This window comes from Oncorhynchus tshawytscha, linkage group LG08 (assembly GCF_018296145.1).
Source record: "Oncorhynchus tshawytscha isolate Ot180627B linkage group LG08, Otsh_v2.0, whole genome shotgun sequence".
Classification (NCBI taxonomy): domain Eukaryota; kingdom Metazoa; phylum Chordata; class Actinopteri; order Salmoniformes; family Salmonidae; genus Oncorhynchus; species Oncorhynchus tshawytscha.
The window spans coordinates 494,211-507,500 of NC_056436.1; the positions used below are offsets into that span (position 1 = coordinate 494,211).

The 13,290-nt window shown below is 42.4% G+C and overlaps 1 protein-coding gene across 6 annotated transcripts in view; it reads right to left on the reverse strand.

The window, feature by feature from the left end:
- fgfr3 (fibroblast growth factor receptor 3) overlaps nucleotides 1–13,290 on the reverse strand; it is a 276,573-nt gene that overhangs the window by 109,958 nt on the left and 153,325 nt on the right. For 5 of the 6 annotated variants that reach the window (XM_042325043.1, XM_042325042.1, XM_042325041.1 and 2 more), the window contains one exon: nucleotides 9,960–10,129. In XM_042325043.1, coding sequence (XP_042180977.1) covers nucleotides 9,960–10,129 — 170 coding nt within the window. The remainder of the gene's footprint in view (nucleotides 1–9,959; nucleotides 10,130–13,290) is intronic. The other variant, XM_042325045.1, reaches the window with a different exon arrangement.

A 13,290-nucleotide genomic window follows, 5' to 3' on the forward strand; every position in this document is an offset into this window, starting at 1 on the left:
ACCTGATGGAGTCTGCAAAAGACCTGAGACTGGGACGGAGATTTGTCTTCCAACAAGACAATGATCCAAAACATAAAGCAAAATCTACAATGGAATGGTTCAAAAATAAACATATCCAGGTGTTAGAACGGCCAAGTCAAAGTCCAGACCTGAATCCAATCGAGAATCTGTGGAAAGAACTGAAAACTGCTGTTCACAAATGCTCTCCATCCAACCTCACTGAGCTTGAGCTGTTTTGCAAGGAGGAATGGGAATAAAATTCCGTCTCTCGATGTGCAAAACTGATAGAGACATACCCCAAGCGACTTACAGCTGTAATCGCAGCAAAAGGTGGCGCTACAAAGTATTAACTTAAGGGGGCTGAATAATTTTGCACGCCCAATTTTTCAGTTTTTGATTTGTTAAAAAAGTTTGAAATATCCAATAAATGTCGTTCCACTTCATGATTGTGTCCTACTTGTTGTTGATTCTTCACAAAAAAATACAGTTTTATATCTTTATGTTTGAAGCCTGAAATGTGGCAAAAGGTTGCAAAGTTCAAGGGGGCCGAATACTTTCGCAAGGCACTGTATGTTTTAATAAGGTTAGTATCACACCTCATGTAGCCTAGTCCATAGGCCTATATTTTTTAATTAGGTTTGTATCACAACTAAAGTGGCCAAATAACTTCTTCAAATGAATCCCCTTTACAACAGGTGTACCATACATAGCACATGAGGTTCAAGTTCGAGGAAGATCATGTTCACCAGAAGAATTACCTTTATAATAAACCATTACTTTGCGGTCACTTTAGAGAGTGGCGTTTTCCCACTAATGGAACGTGTAGTGTTTATAGCCTACTGCTGTGTGGGCATTGCTGTGCTTATAATGTGAAGAAATAGCCTAATACTTTATCAGCATATTCAGCTAAATGTTCTGATCTGTTGTGTCAGCCACATTGCTTGCAAAAGTTGTATTAATTTGGGATCTATCCCACAACTGGCCCAGACTATGTTTGGAATAATTATTTCTCACACAGAATAGAATTGGTCAACTTTTGTGCTATGGCGGATAGTAGATTGACAGTGTTAGTGCTTTTGCTGTTCATTAGGCCTACTACTCATCTTGTTGGCTGATGAAAAATACATGTGGACAGTTCTTCCAATATCTTCTATAAGCACCTTTGGATAAAGGTGAATTGGATAAGGACGTGTGCAGTTGTGTCCCCGATGTGTCTGTCTTCACTTGTAGCCTGTGAGAAAGACCTGATCACCTGACAGAGCCATTTGAGTGAGTGGTGCTTGGAGCATGCAGCAGGGAGAAGGAAATTATCACTATTAGATTCTGCCCAAGTGTACAACGACCATTGGCTGCAAAAAGCAGATATTTTTTTTAGGGGGCATTTTTTTAGGGGGCACACAAAGGGGATGCTGGCGGGAAATTCGAGGCATTATCAAGTGCTTGTCATATTGTGAATGAGAGACTGATGAAGTGTGTGCAGCCTGCACAAAAAAGAGCTCATGCCTTTCATGGTCATCATTAGAGTCGCATCATGCAGTCTTAGAATGTATAAAAAATATTAACATATAGCCCAACATTTGTATCACAACTAAAGTTGCATAAATAACTTTAAATTAAATATATACTGTAGTAGTACCTCATTCTTTGTTAACTGCTCAACACAGAATAGCCACATGTGCGCACTCCCTCAAATCTTTTGGAGAAAATATCCTTTCTATTTTCTATCTGCTATGATCAATTGTATTCTTCATACTATAAAATAATATAAAATAATGCTACAGAATTCTAAGCAAGTCTTGTCTGCTAAATGAACTAGTGTAGCCCACAGCCATTTGGCATAGCCAGATCAGGACAACTCAGAGTATGTTATTCTGTTCTTATGAAATAGACTACATTTTCTTCATATCATGTTTCTTTAGACCTGTCTAACATAAGTCATGGATTTATTGTGAAGGTGTAGGTTATATTACATGGATTTATTGTGAAGGTGTAGGCTATATTACATGGAATTATTAGACATTTTAAAATGTAGATGTTCCAAAGGTGGCTTTAAGGATATGTGTGGACGCGAGGAAATGCTAAATGTGTTTATGTTAATTAATGGTCAATTACTTGCAGTTATTTGCTTGACAATCACCAGCTGACAATATGTCGTGACCGTCACAGCCCTAGGTGGACAAGCAAATCATTGGCATAAACATTACTCTTACAGAATTTCCACGTGGGCGAGGAAATTGGAAATTTAATCAAAGCCTACTGGATGACAACTTGCAATTCAATACTCATCTTTAAAACAAAAATAATTTAGGTCAAAAGAGTTCATATTAACAAAGGAAATAGTGGAACTAACAGGACAGGTAGATACAAATAAAAACTTACCATGGAGGCACAGAATAACTTAGAAAAAAATAATAAAAGAACTGAAGGAATTTATTCAAGAAAGATCACGTGTAATATATTGTGTGGATGGAAGTGGATGGAATATGGGGAAAAATGCACGTAATTATTTCTTTATCTTCAACACAGAAATGCTACCAAAAAATAATTTACTGAAACTTGTTACAAATGATGGAGTCATCCAAGATTCACCAACCAATATTTTGAAAGGGGACGTAAAGTACTTTAAACATGTTTTAATTTCAGTCTCCTCAATCTCCAGTAACTGAAGTTAATTGAAAGGATGTTTTTTCTATTATGTAAAATGAACAGCGGAAAGACTCATGTGATTAATTGCAGAGGAGGAACTTCTTGATGCTATTTAAACCTTTAAGTCCGGGAAAACTCCATGGCTGGATGGCATACCAGTTGAGGTATATCAAACCTTTTCCGATGTAGTCAGAGGTCCATTATTTACATGTTTTAATTACTCCTATTAAAACTATCAGAGACTCTGGAAGAAGGTCTGACTTCACTACTACTGAAACAGGACCCAGGTGGTAAATATCCAGTCCACCTAACAAAATGGAGGGCCCTTACACTTCAGTGTTGTGATGCAAAAATTATATCAAAATGCATAGAATTAAAAGAGTATCGTCAAATATTATTCACCTGAATCCGTTTTTTTACTGGAAATAATAGAACACAATTAATCATCTGGGAAACCAGGCCTGTTATTCATAACTGATTTTAAAAGTACCTTTAGTAAAGTATGACTAGAATGTATATATAAATGCCTGGACTATTTTAATTTAGGAGAATCTCTTATACAATGGGTTAAAGTTATGTAGAGTAACCCCAGGTGTAAAATTGTAAATAATGGCTACTTGTCAGAAAGTATTAAACTGTCAAGAGGAGAGAAACAAGGTTGTCCACTATCGGCATAACTATTTATTATGGCCATTAAAATGTTAGCTATTAAAATCAGATCCAACAATAATATTGTGGGGTTAGAAATCCAGGGCTTAAAAACAAAGGTGTCATTGTACGCTGATGACTCATGTTTCTTTTAACTCCGCAATTTGGATCCGTGCACAGCCTCATAGAGGATCTAGATGATTTCTCTAGCCTCTCTGGATTAAAACCAATCTATGATAAGTGTATCACATTAGCTATTTTTAAAACAAGCCATAGAAAGTTGGTTGCAATTTCAAGTTAATCCACCAGAAAAGACAGAACAAATATTACCGCAAATATTATGGTTAAAGTCAAATATTCCAATTGATACATTTGTAAATTATATCATAAGTAAGACTGGTGGAGTTATGTTACACATGCAGCTAAAAAACCTATTTCAAAATGTCTACTCAAAGTTATAAACAAATAAATGCAGCATTACCGCCAAATGGAAGAGGCAAGTGGAAGGGGGAGAAAGTAAGGAACTTATCTGTCGGCCCTGCATTATAGACCAAAATTGGTTAAAGAAAATTGTGTTAAATAAAAAAGTATACCAGTTTCATTTAAGGACCAACATTTTTTGCTTACTTTGCTCTGTTCATCTTTCCCTCGATTCTGACTAGTCTCCCAGTCCCTGCCGATGAAAAACATCCCCACACCATGATGCTGCCACCACCATGCTTCACCGTAGGGATCTTGCCATGTTTCGTCAAGACGTGGCGCTTTGTATTCAGGCCAAATAATTAAATCTTGGTTTCATCAGACAAGATAATCTTGTTTCTCATGGTTTGAGAGTCCTTTAGTTGCCTTTTAGCAAACTCCAATTGGGCTGTCATGTGCCTTTTACTGAGAAGTGGCTTCCGTCTGGCTACTCTACCATAAAGACCTGATTGGTGGAGTGCTGCAGAGATGGTTGTCCTTCTGGAAGATTCTGAAACAGATCAGGGTGTGACACTCCCATCTCCACAGAGGAACTCTGGAGCTTTGTGACTATCGGGTTCTTGGTCATCTCCCTGACCAAGGCCCTTTGGTACCCATCCGATTGCTCAGTTTGGCCGGGCGGCCAGGCAGTTCTAAGAAGAGTCTTGGAGGTTCCAAAATTATTCCAGTTAAGAATGATGGAGGCCATTGTGTTCTTGGGGACCTTCAATGCTGCAGACATTTTTTGGTACCCATCCCCAGATCTGTGCCTCGACACAATCCTGTCTCAGAGCATAATGGACAATTTCTTCGACCTCATGGCTTGGTTTTGCTCTGACATGCACTGTCAACTGTGGGACCTTTTATAGACAGGTGTGTGCCTTTCCAAATCATGTCCAATCAATTGAATTCACCACAGTTGGTCTCCAATCAAGTTGTAGAAACATCTCAAGGATGATCAATGAAAACAGGATGCACCTGAGTCTCATAGCAAAGGGTTGAAAACTGGACACCATATGTGAATTGCATGCCCCCCATCTATCTTCAGAGTTCGTTCTGTTAGGTGACCTAAACTGGGATATGCTTAACACCCCGGCCGTCCTACAATCTAAGCTAGATGCCCTCAATCTCACACAAATCATCAAGGAACCCACCAGGTACAACCCTAAATCCGTAAACATGGGCACTCTCATAGATATTATCCTGACAAACTTGCCCTCCAAATACACCTCTGCTGTTTTCAATCAGGATCTCAGCAACCACTGCCTCATTGCCTGCATCCGTTATGGGTCCACGGTCAAACAACCACCACTCATCACTGTCAAACGCTCCCTAAAAAACTTCTGCGAGCAGGCCTTTCTAATCGATCTGGCCCAGGAATCCTGGAAGGATATTGACCTCACCCCGTCAGTTGAGGATGCCTAGTTGTCCTTTAAAAGTAATTTCCTCACCATCTTAGATAAGCATGCCCCTTTCAAAAAATGTAGAACTAAGAACAGACATAGCCCTTGGTTCACTTCAGACCTGACTGCACTCGACCAGCACAAAAACATCCTGTAGCGTACTGCACTAGCATCGAATAGTCCCCGGGATATGCAACTTTTCAGGGAAGCCAGGAACCAATACACACAGTCAGTTAGGAAAGCAAAGTCTAGCTTTTTCAAACAGATATTTGCATCCTGTAGCTCTAACTCCCAGCTGCCCACTGCACCGAGGCTAGGAAACACTGTCACCAACGATAAATCCACAATAATCGAGAATTTCAAGAAGCATTTCTCTACAGCTGGCCAGGCTTTCCTCCTGGCTACCCAAACCACGGCCAACAGCTCTGCACCGCCCACAGCTACTTACCCAAGCCTCCCCTGCTTCTCCTTCACCCAAATCCAGATAGCTGTAGTTCTGAAAGAGCGGCAAAACCTGGACCTGTACAAATCAGCTGGGCTAGACAATCTGGATCCTCTCTTTATAAAATTATCCGCCGCCAATGTTGCAACCCCTATTACTAGTCTGTTCAACCTCTCTTTCGTATCGTCCGAGATTCCCAAAGATTGGAATGCTGCCACGGTCATCCCCCTCTTCAAAGGAGGATACACTCAATACCCAAATTGACACTCTAGACCCAAACTGTTACATCCATCCTGCCCTGCCTTTCTAAAATCTTCGAAAGCCAAGTCTTCGAAAGCCAAGTGAACAAACAGATGACTGACCATTTCAAATCCCACCGTACATTCTCCGCTGTGCAATCCGGATTCCGGGCTGGTCACGGGTGCACCTCAGCCACGCTCACGGTACTAAACGATATCATAACCGCCATCATTAAAAGACAGTACTGTACAGCCGTCTTCATTGACCTGGCCAAGGCTTTCGACTCTGTCAATCACCATATTCTTATCGGCAGACTCAAAAGCCTTGGTTTCTCAAATGACTGCCTCGCCTGATTCACCATCTACTTCTCAGATAGAGTTCAGTGTGTCAAATCGGAGGGCCTGTTGTCCGGACCTCTGGCAGACTCTATGGGGGTACCACAGGGTTCAATTCTCAGGCCAACTCTTTTCTCTGTATATATCAATGATGTCGCTCTTGCTGCGGGTGATTCCTTGATCCATCTCTATGCAGACGACACCATTCTGTATACAACTGGCACCACTACTTTGGACACTGTGTTAACAAACCTCCAAACGAGCTTCAATGACATACAACTCTCCTTCTGTGGCCTCCAACTGCTCTTAAACGCTAGGAAAACTAAATGCATGCTTTTCAACCGATCGCTGCCCGCACCCGCCTGCCCGACTAGCATCACCACCCTGGACGGTTCTGACTTAGAATATGTGGACAAGTACAAATACCTAGGTGTCTGGCTAAACTGTAAACTCTCCTTCCAGACTCATATTAAGCATCTCCAATCCAAAATTAAATCTAGAATCGGCTTCCTATTTCGCAACAAAGCCTCCTTCACTCACGCTGCCAAACATTCCCTCGTAAAACTGACTATCCTACCAATCCTCGACTTCGGCGAAGTCATTTACAAAATAGCCTCCAACACTCTACTCAGCAAACTGGATGCAGTCTATCACAGTACCATCCGTTTTGTAAGCAAAGCCCCATATACCACCCACCACTGCGACCTGTATGCTCTAGTCGGCTGGCCCTTGCTACATATTCGTCGCCTGACCCACTGGCTCCAGGTCATCTATAATTCTTTGCTAGGAAAAGCTCCTCCTTATCTCAGCTCACAGGTCTCCATAGCAACACCCACCCGTAGCACTCGCTCCAGAAGGTATATCTCATTGGTCATCTCCAAGGCTAACACCCACTTTGGCTGCCTTTCCTTCCATTTCTCTGCTGCCAATGACTGGAACGAATTGCAAAAATCGCTGAAGTTGGAGACCTATATCTCGCTCTCTAACTTTAAACATCAGCTATCTGAGCAGCTTACCGATCGCTGCAGCTGTACATAGCCCATCTGTAAATAGCCCACCCAATCTACCTACCTCATCTCCATATTGTTTTTATTTACTTTTTCACTCTTTTGCACACCAGTATTTCTACTTGCACATCATCATCTGCACATCTATGACTTCAGTGTTAATTTGCTAAATTGTAATTACCTCGCTACTATGGCCTATTTATTGCCTTTACCACCTTACTCCATTTGCACACACTGTATACATATTTATATATTGTGTTATTGACTTTATCCTATGTGTAACTCTGTGTTGTTTTTTGTCGCACTGCTTTGCCAGGACACAGTAGTAAATGAGAATTTGTTCTCAACTGGCCTACCTGGTTAAATAAAGGTGAGATAAATAAATGAATGAATACTTATGTAAGGTATTTCAGTTTCAAATTATGTAAGGTATTTCAGTTTCAAATAATAATTTCGAAAAACCTGTTTTTGCTTTGTCATTATGGCGTATTCTGTGTAGAGGAAATGTTCTTATTTAATCCATTTTAGAATAAGGCTGTTTTGTAGCAAAAGTCAACTCATCACACTTTTGCAATCACACAAACATTCGGGCATCATCCAACACACCTGCAGTCCCCCCCCTATGTCCTTTTGTTTCTATTTCCACCTTATTGATTCCTAATCTGGGGCTTTTGACTACTTTTATGTTCCAGTTCCTTGTATTTATATATATTACTTCATTAGTTGTCCTTTCCTCCCTTCCTCTAATGCTGTCTTTTATAATTAAAAATATCAACTCAACATGCAACAATTTCAAAGATTGTTGTAAGGAAATCAATACATTGAAATACATGAAATAGGCCTTAATATATGGATTTCACTGGGAATACAGATATGCATCTGGTGGTCACAGACTCCTTAAAAACAATTAGGGGTGTGGATCAGAAAACCAGTCAGTATCTGGTGTGACCGCCATTTGCCTCATGCAGCACGACCCATCTCCTTTGTATAGAGTTGATCAGACTGTTGATTGTGGCCTGTGGAATGTTGTTCCACTCTGCAGTGCCTGTGCGAAGTTGCTGGATATTGGCAGGAACTGGAAATGCGCTGTCCTACAAATCGATCCAGAGCATCCCAAACATGTCTGGTGAGTATGCAGGCCAAGACATTTTCAGTTTCCAGAAATTGTGTACAGATCCTTGAGACATCGAGCCGTGCATGGCAGCGGTGATGGCAGCGGATGAATGGCACGACAATGGGCCGTAGGATTTCCTCATGGTATCTTTGTGCATTCAAATTGCAATCGATAAAATGCAACTCTGTTTTCGTTGTCCGTAGCTTATGTCTGCCCATACCAAAACTCCACTGCCACCATGGGACAGTCTGTTCACAACGTTGACATCAGCAAACCGCTCGCCGACACAACGCCATACACGTGGTCTACGGTTGTGAGGCCGTTTGGACGTACTGCCAAATTCTCTAAAACAATGTTGAAGGCGGCTTATGGTAGAGAAATTAACATTAAATTATCTGGCAACAGCTCTGGGGGACATTCTTGCAATCAGCATTCCAATTGCACACTGCCTCAAAACAAAACTGCACATTTTAGAGGGGCCTTTTATTGTCCCCAGCACAAGGTGCACTTGTGTAATGATCATGCTGTTTAATCAGCTTCTTGATATGCCACACCTGTCAGGTGGATGGATTATCTTGTCAAAGGATACATTCTCACTAGCAGGGATCTAAACACATTTGTGCACAACATTTAAGACAAATAAGCTTTTTGTGCGTATGGAACATTTCTGGGATCTTATATTTCAGCTCATTAAATCAACACTTTATATGTTGCGTTCATATTTTTGTTTAGTGTACATACATTTAGCTAATACATTATTGTGGTATTACTCTGTAGGCTACGGACCTATTCAAAGCTTCCTTTGGCATCTCAGCATACAATTTGCCTGTAGTTATGGACCTCAACCTGCAGGAGGTTTGCTTTTTGTGATTGATTGAGGAAACTGCTGCAAGGTTCTGACAGATGGATGTGTGGTGGTGGAAAGGACACACCCAAAAAACACTCACATCAAACCCCACCCACAAGCTAACCCCACCCACAAGCTAAACCCACCCACAAGCCAACTCACGTTTGGCATCTGTCATGGCTGCCAGCATTTCTTGAGGAGCCCAAAAAACAAATCGACGTGTGCAGTTCCTCGAACAGAAAATTACCTTCTAAAAACCATGGAAATGAAAAATGAAAAACTATTTTTAAGTGGGAAGTAGGCATTGGTCTGAAGCTGAAGAATCAAGGAAATTCACATGAGCGACACAATGCCTACTCCACCCATGCCCTACCAAGGTTTTACAGCACCACAATGCCTACTCCACCCATGCCCTACCAAGGTTTTACAGCACCACAATGCCTACTCCACCCATGCCCTACCAAGGTTTTACAGCACACAGCTTTGACCAACTTCAGTAGCTATGTTGGTCTATTGTACTTCAAACAATGTGTATGCAGGTTGCTTAGGCTTCAAACATTCTTAAACAGCCTATTTCATACTCTTATATATCTTATATAGTAGGAATTGAACCTGGCTTGGCATCCTATTTCTTATATAGTGCACTACTTTTGACAAGGGTCCGTAAGGCTTAAAGTACTGCTCTATAGGGCCTTGGTCAAAAGTAGTGCACTATGTAGGGAATAGGGTGCTATTTGGGACGCCTCCTTGGTAAGAACTCTGTATACCTCTGTCGACTAACTTCTGACTACTAATGTCTGATTGGCTGTCTGACTCACCTTGATCCCACCCATCCTCTGTTCACCCTTAAACTCCTTCCCATTCTTCAGCCAATGGATGGAGGGCGTGGGGTTTCCAGCGGCAGCGCAACGGAATTTGACAGTATTGGCTGCTGGGATAGCGAGGAGCTTTTTCTCCATGCGATCCGGTCTGGTCCAATACGGGCCTTCTGATTGGACAGGAGAGAGAGGAGGGCATGTTAGTCATCGTGGACTGTTTGAGTGTATCAGATTTAACTTCCTGATTAATATAAATAGCCAGATGTTGACACATAAACTAGATGCATTATATATACAGCAGTGTGTGGACACCCCTTCAAATTAGTGGATTCGGCTATTTCAGCCGCAGACGTTGCTGACAGGTGTATAAAATCCAGCACACAGCCATGCAATCTCCAAAGACAAACATTGGCAGTAGAATGGCCTTACTGAAGAGCTCAGGGACTTTCAACTTGGCACCGTCATAGAATGCTACCTTTCCAACAAATCATTTCACCAAATTGCCCCAGTCAACTGTAAGTGCTGTCATTGTAAACTGGAATCGTCTAGGAGCAACAGCGGCTCCTAGACGAAGTGGTAGGCAACACAAGCACACAGAATGAAACCGCCGAGTGCTGAAGCACGTTGTGCGTAAAATCTTATGTCCTCGTTTGCAACACTCACTACTGAGTTTCAAATTGCCTCTGGAAGCAACGTCAGCACAATAACTGTTAATCAGGAGCTTCATGAAATGGGTTTGGATGGCCGAGCAGCTGAACACAAGTCTAAGATCACAATGCACAATGCCAAGCGTCATCTGGAATGGTGTAAACTTTGCCGCTATTGGACTCCGGAGCAATGGAAAAGCATTCTCTGGAGTGATGAATCCCGCTTCACCATCTCAAACAAATCAAATCAAATGTTATTTTTCACAAGCGCCAAATACAGTGAAATGCTTCCTTACAAGCCCTTAACCATAATGCAGTTCAAGAAATAGAGTTAAGAAAATATTTCTGAAATAAACTAAAGTAAAAAATGTAATAAAAAGTAACACAATAAAATAACAATAACAAGGCTTTATACAGGGGGTACCGAGTCAATATGGGGTGGTAAAGGTTAGTTGACGTAATTTGTAAATGTAGGTAGGGGTAAAGTGACTATGCATAGATAATAAACAGCGAATGGGGGTGGTGTCAATGTAAATTGTCCAGGTGGCCATTTTACTAATTATTCAGCAGTTTTATAGCTTGGGTGTAGAAGCTGTTAAGGAGCCTTTTGGTCCCAGACATGGCGCTCCGGTACTGCTTGCCGTGCGGTAGCAGAGAGAACAGTCTATGACTTGGGTGACTGGAGTCTTTGACATTTTTTAGGCCTTTCTCTGACACCACCAGGTATATAGGTTCTGGATGTCAGGAAGCTTGGCCCCAGTGATGTACTGGGCAGTACGCATTACCCTCTGTAGCATCTTACGGTCAGAAGCCGAGTAGTTGCCATACCAGGTGGTGATGCAACCGGTCAGGATGCTCCCGATGGTGCAGCTGTAGAACTTTTTAAGCACGCACCCCTAAGGGGCACCAGTGTTGAGGATCAGCGTGGCAGATGTGTTGTTACCTACCCTTACCCCCCGCGGCGGCCCGTCAGGAAGTCCAGGATCCAGTTGCAAAGGGAGGAGTTTAGTCCCAGGGTCCGTAGCGTAGTGATGAGCTTTGAGTGCACTATGGTGTTGAATGCTGAGCTGTAATCAATGAACAGCACTCTCACATAGGTGTTCCTTTTGTCCAGGTTGAAAAGGGTAGTGTGGAGTGTGATTGAGATTACGTCATCTGTGGATTTGCTGGGGCGGTATGCGAATTGAGTCTAGGGTTTCTGGGATGATGGTGTTGATGGGAGCCATGATCAACCTTTCAAAGCGCTACCGGCATGAGTGCTACGGGGCGGTAGTCATTTAGGCAGGTTACCTTTGCTTTCTTGGGCACAGGGACTATGGTGGTCTGCTTGGTATTACAGACTTGTTCAGGTAGAGGTTGAACATTTCAGTGAAGACACTTGCCAATTGGTCCGCGCATGCTCTGAGTACACATCCTGGTAATCTGTCTGGCCCTGCGCCCTTGAGAATGTTGACCTGTTTAAAGGTCTTGCTCACATCGGCTACGGAGAGCGTGATCACACAGTCGTCCGGAACAGCTGGTGCTCCCATGCATGCTTCAGTGTTACATGTCTCGAAGCGAGCATTAAAGGAATTTTGCTCATCATGTAGGCTCGCATCACTGGCTAGCTCAGGCTGGGTATCTCTTTGTAGACAGTAATCGTTTGCAAGCCGTGCCACATCCGACGAGCATCAGAGCCTGTGTAGTAGGGTTCAATCTTAGTCCTGTTTTGACACTTTGCCTGATTGATGGTTCGTCTGAGGATATAGCAGGATTTCTTATAAGAGTCCGGATTAGTGTCACGCTTTTTGAAAGCGGCAGCTCTAGCCTTTAGCTCGGTTGCCTGTAATCCATGGCTTCTGGTTTGGATATGTACGTACTGTCACTGTGGGGACCACATCGTTGATGCACTTATTGATGAAGCCGATGACTGAGGTGGTATACCATTGGATGAATCCTGGCACATATTCCAGTCTGTGCTAGCAAAACAGCCCTGTAGGGTAGCATCCGCGTCATCTGACCACTTCCGTATTGAGCGAGTCACTGGTACTTCCTGCTTTGGAGGGCGAGGGAGAGCTTTGTATGTCTCTGTGTGTGAAATAAAGGTGGTCAAGATTTTTTTCCCCTCTGGTTGCACGTGACATGCTGGTAGAAAGTTTGTCTGCATTAAAGTCCCCGGCCACAAGGAGCGCCAATTCTGATCATTTTCTTGTTTGCTTATGGCCTTATAGAGTTGGTTGAGTGCAGTCTTAGTCTCAAGATCGGTTTGTGGTGGTAAATAGACGGCTACGAGTAATACAGATGAAAACTCTCTTGGTAGATAGTCTACAGTTTATCATGAGGTTTTTAATATTAGACATCGCGCTCCAGCTGTTACTGACAAATAGACACACACCCCCTTACCAGACATTCAGTAGCTGCTCTGTCCTGCTGATGCAGGAGTAGCCAGTCAGCTCTATATTATACGTGTTGTCGTTCAGCCGTGTCTTGGTGAAACATAAGATATTACAGTTTTTAATGTCCTGTTGGTAGGATAGTCTCAATCGTAGATCATCCAGTTTATTCTCCAGTGATTGCTCGTTGGTCAATAGAACGGATGGTGAAGGCAGTTTACTCACTCGACCTCCGCCCCCTGTATTTCCGTCTTTTCTTCACGCAAATGACAGGGATTTGGACCTGGTATAGGAGCAGGATATCCTTTGTGT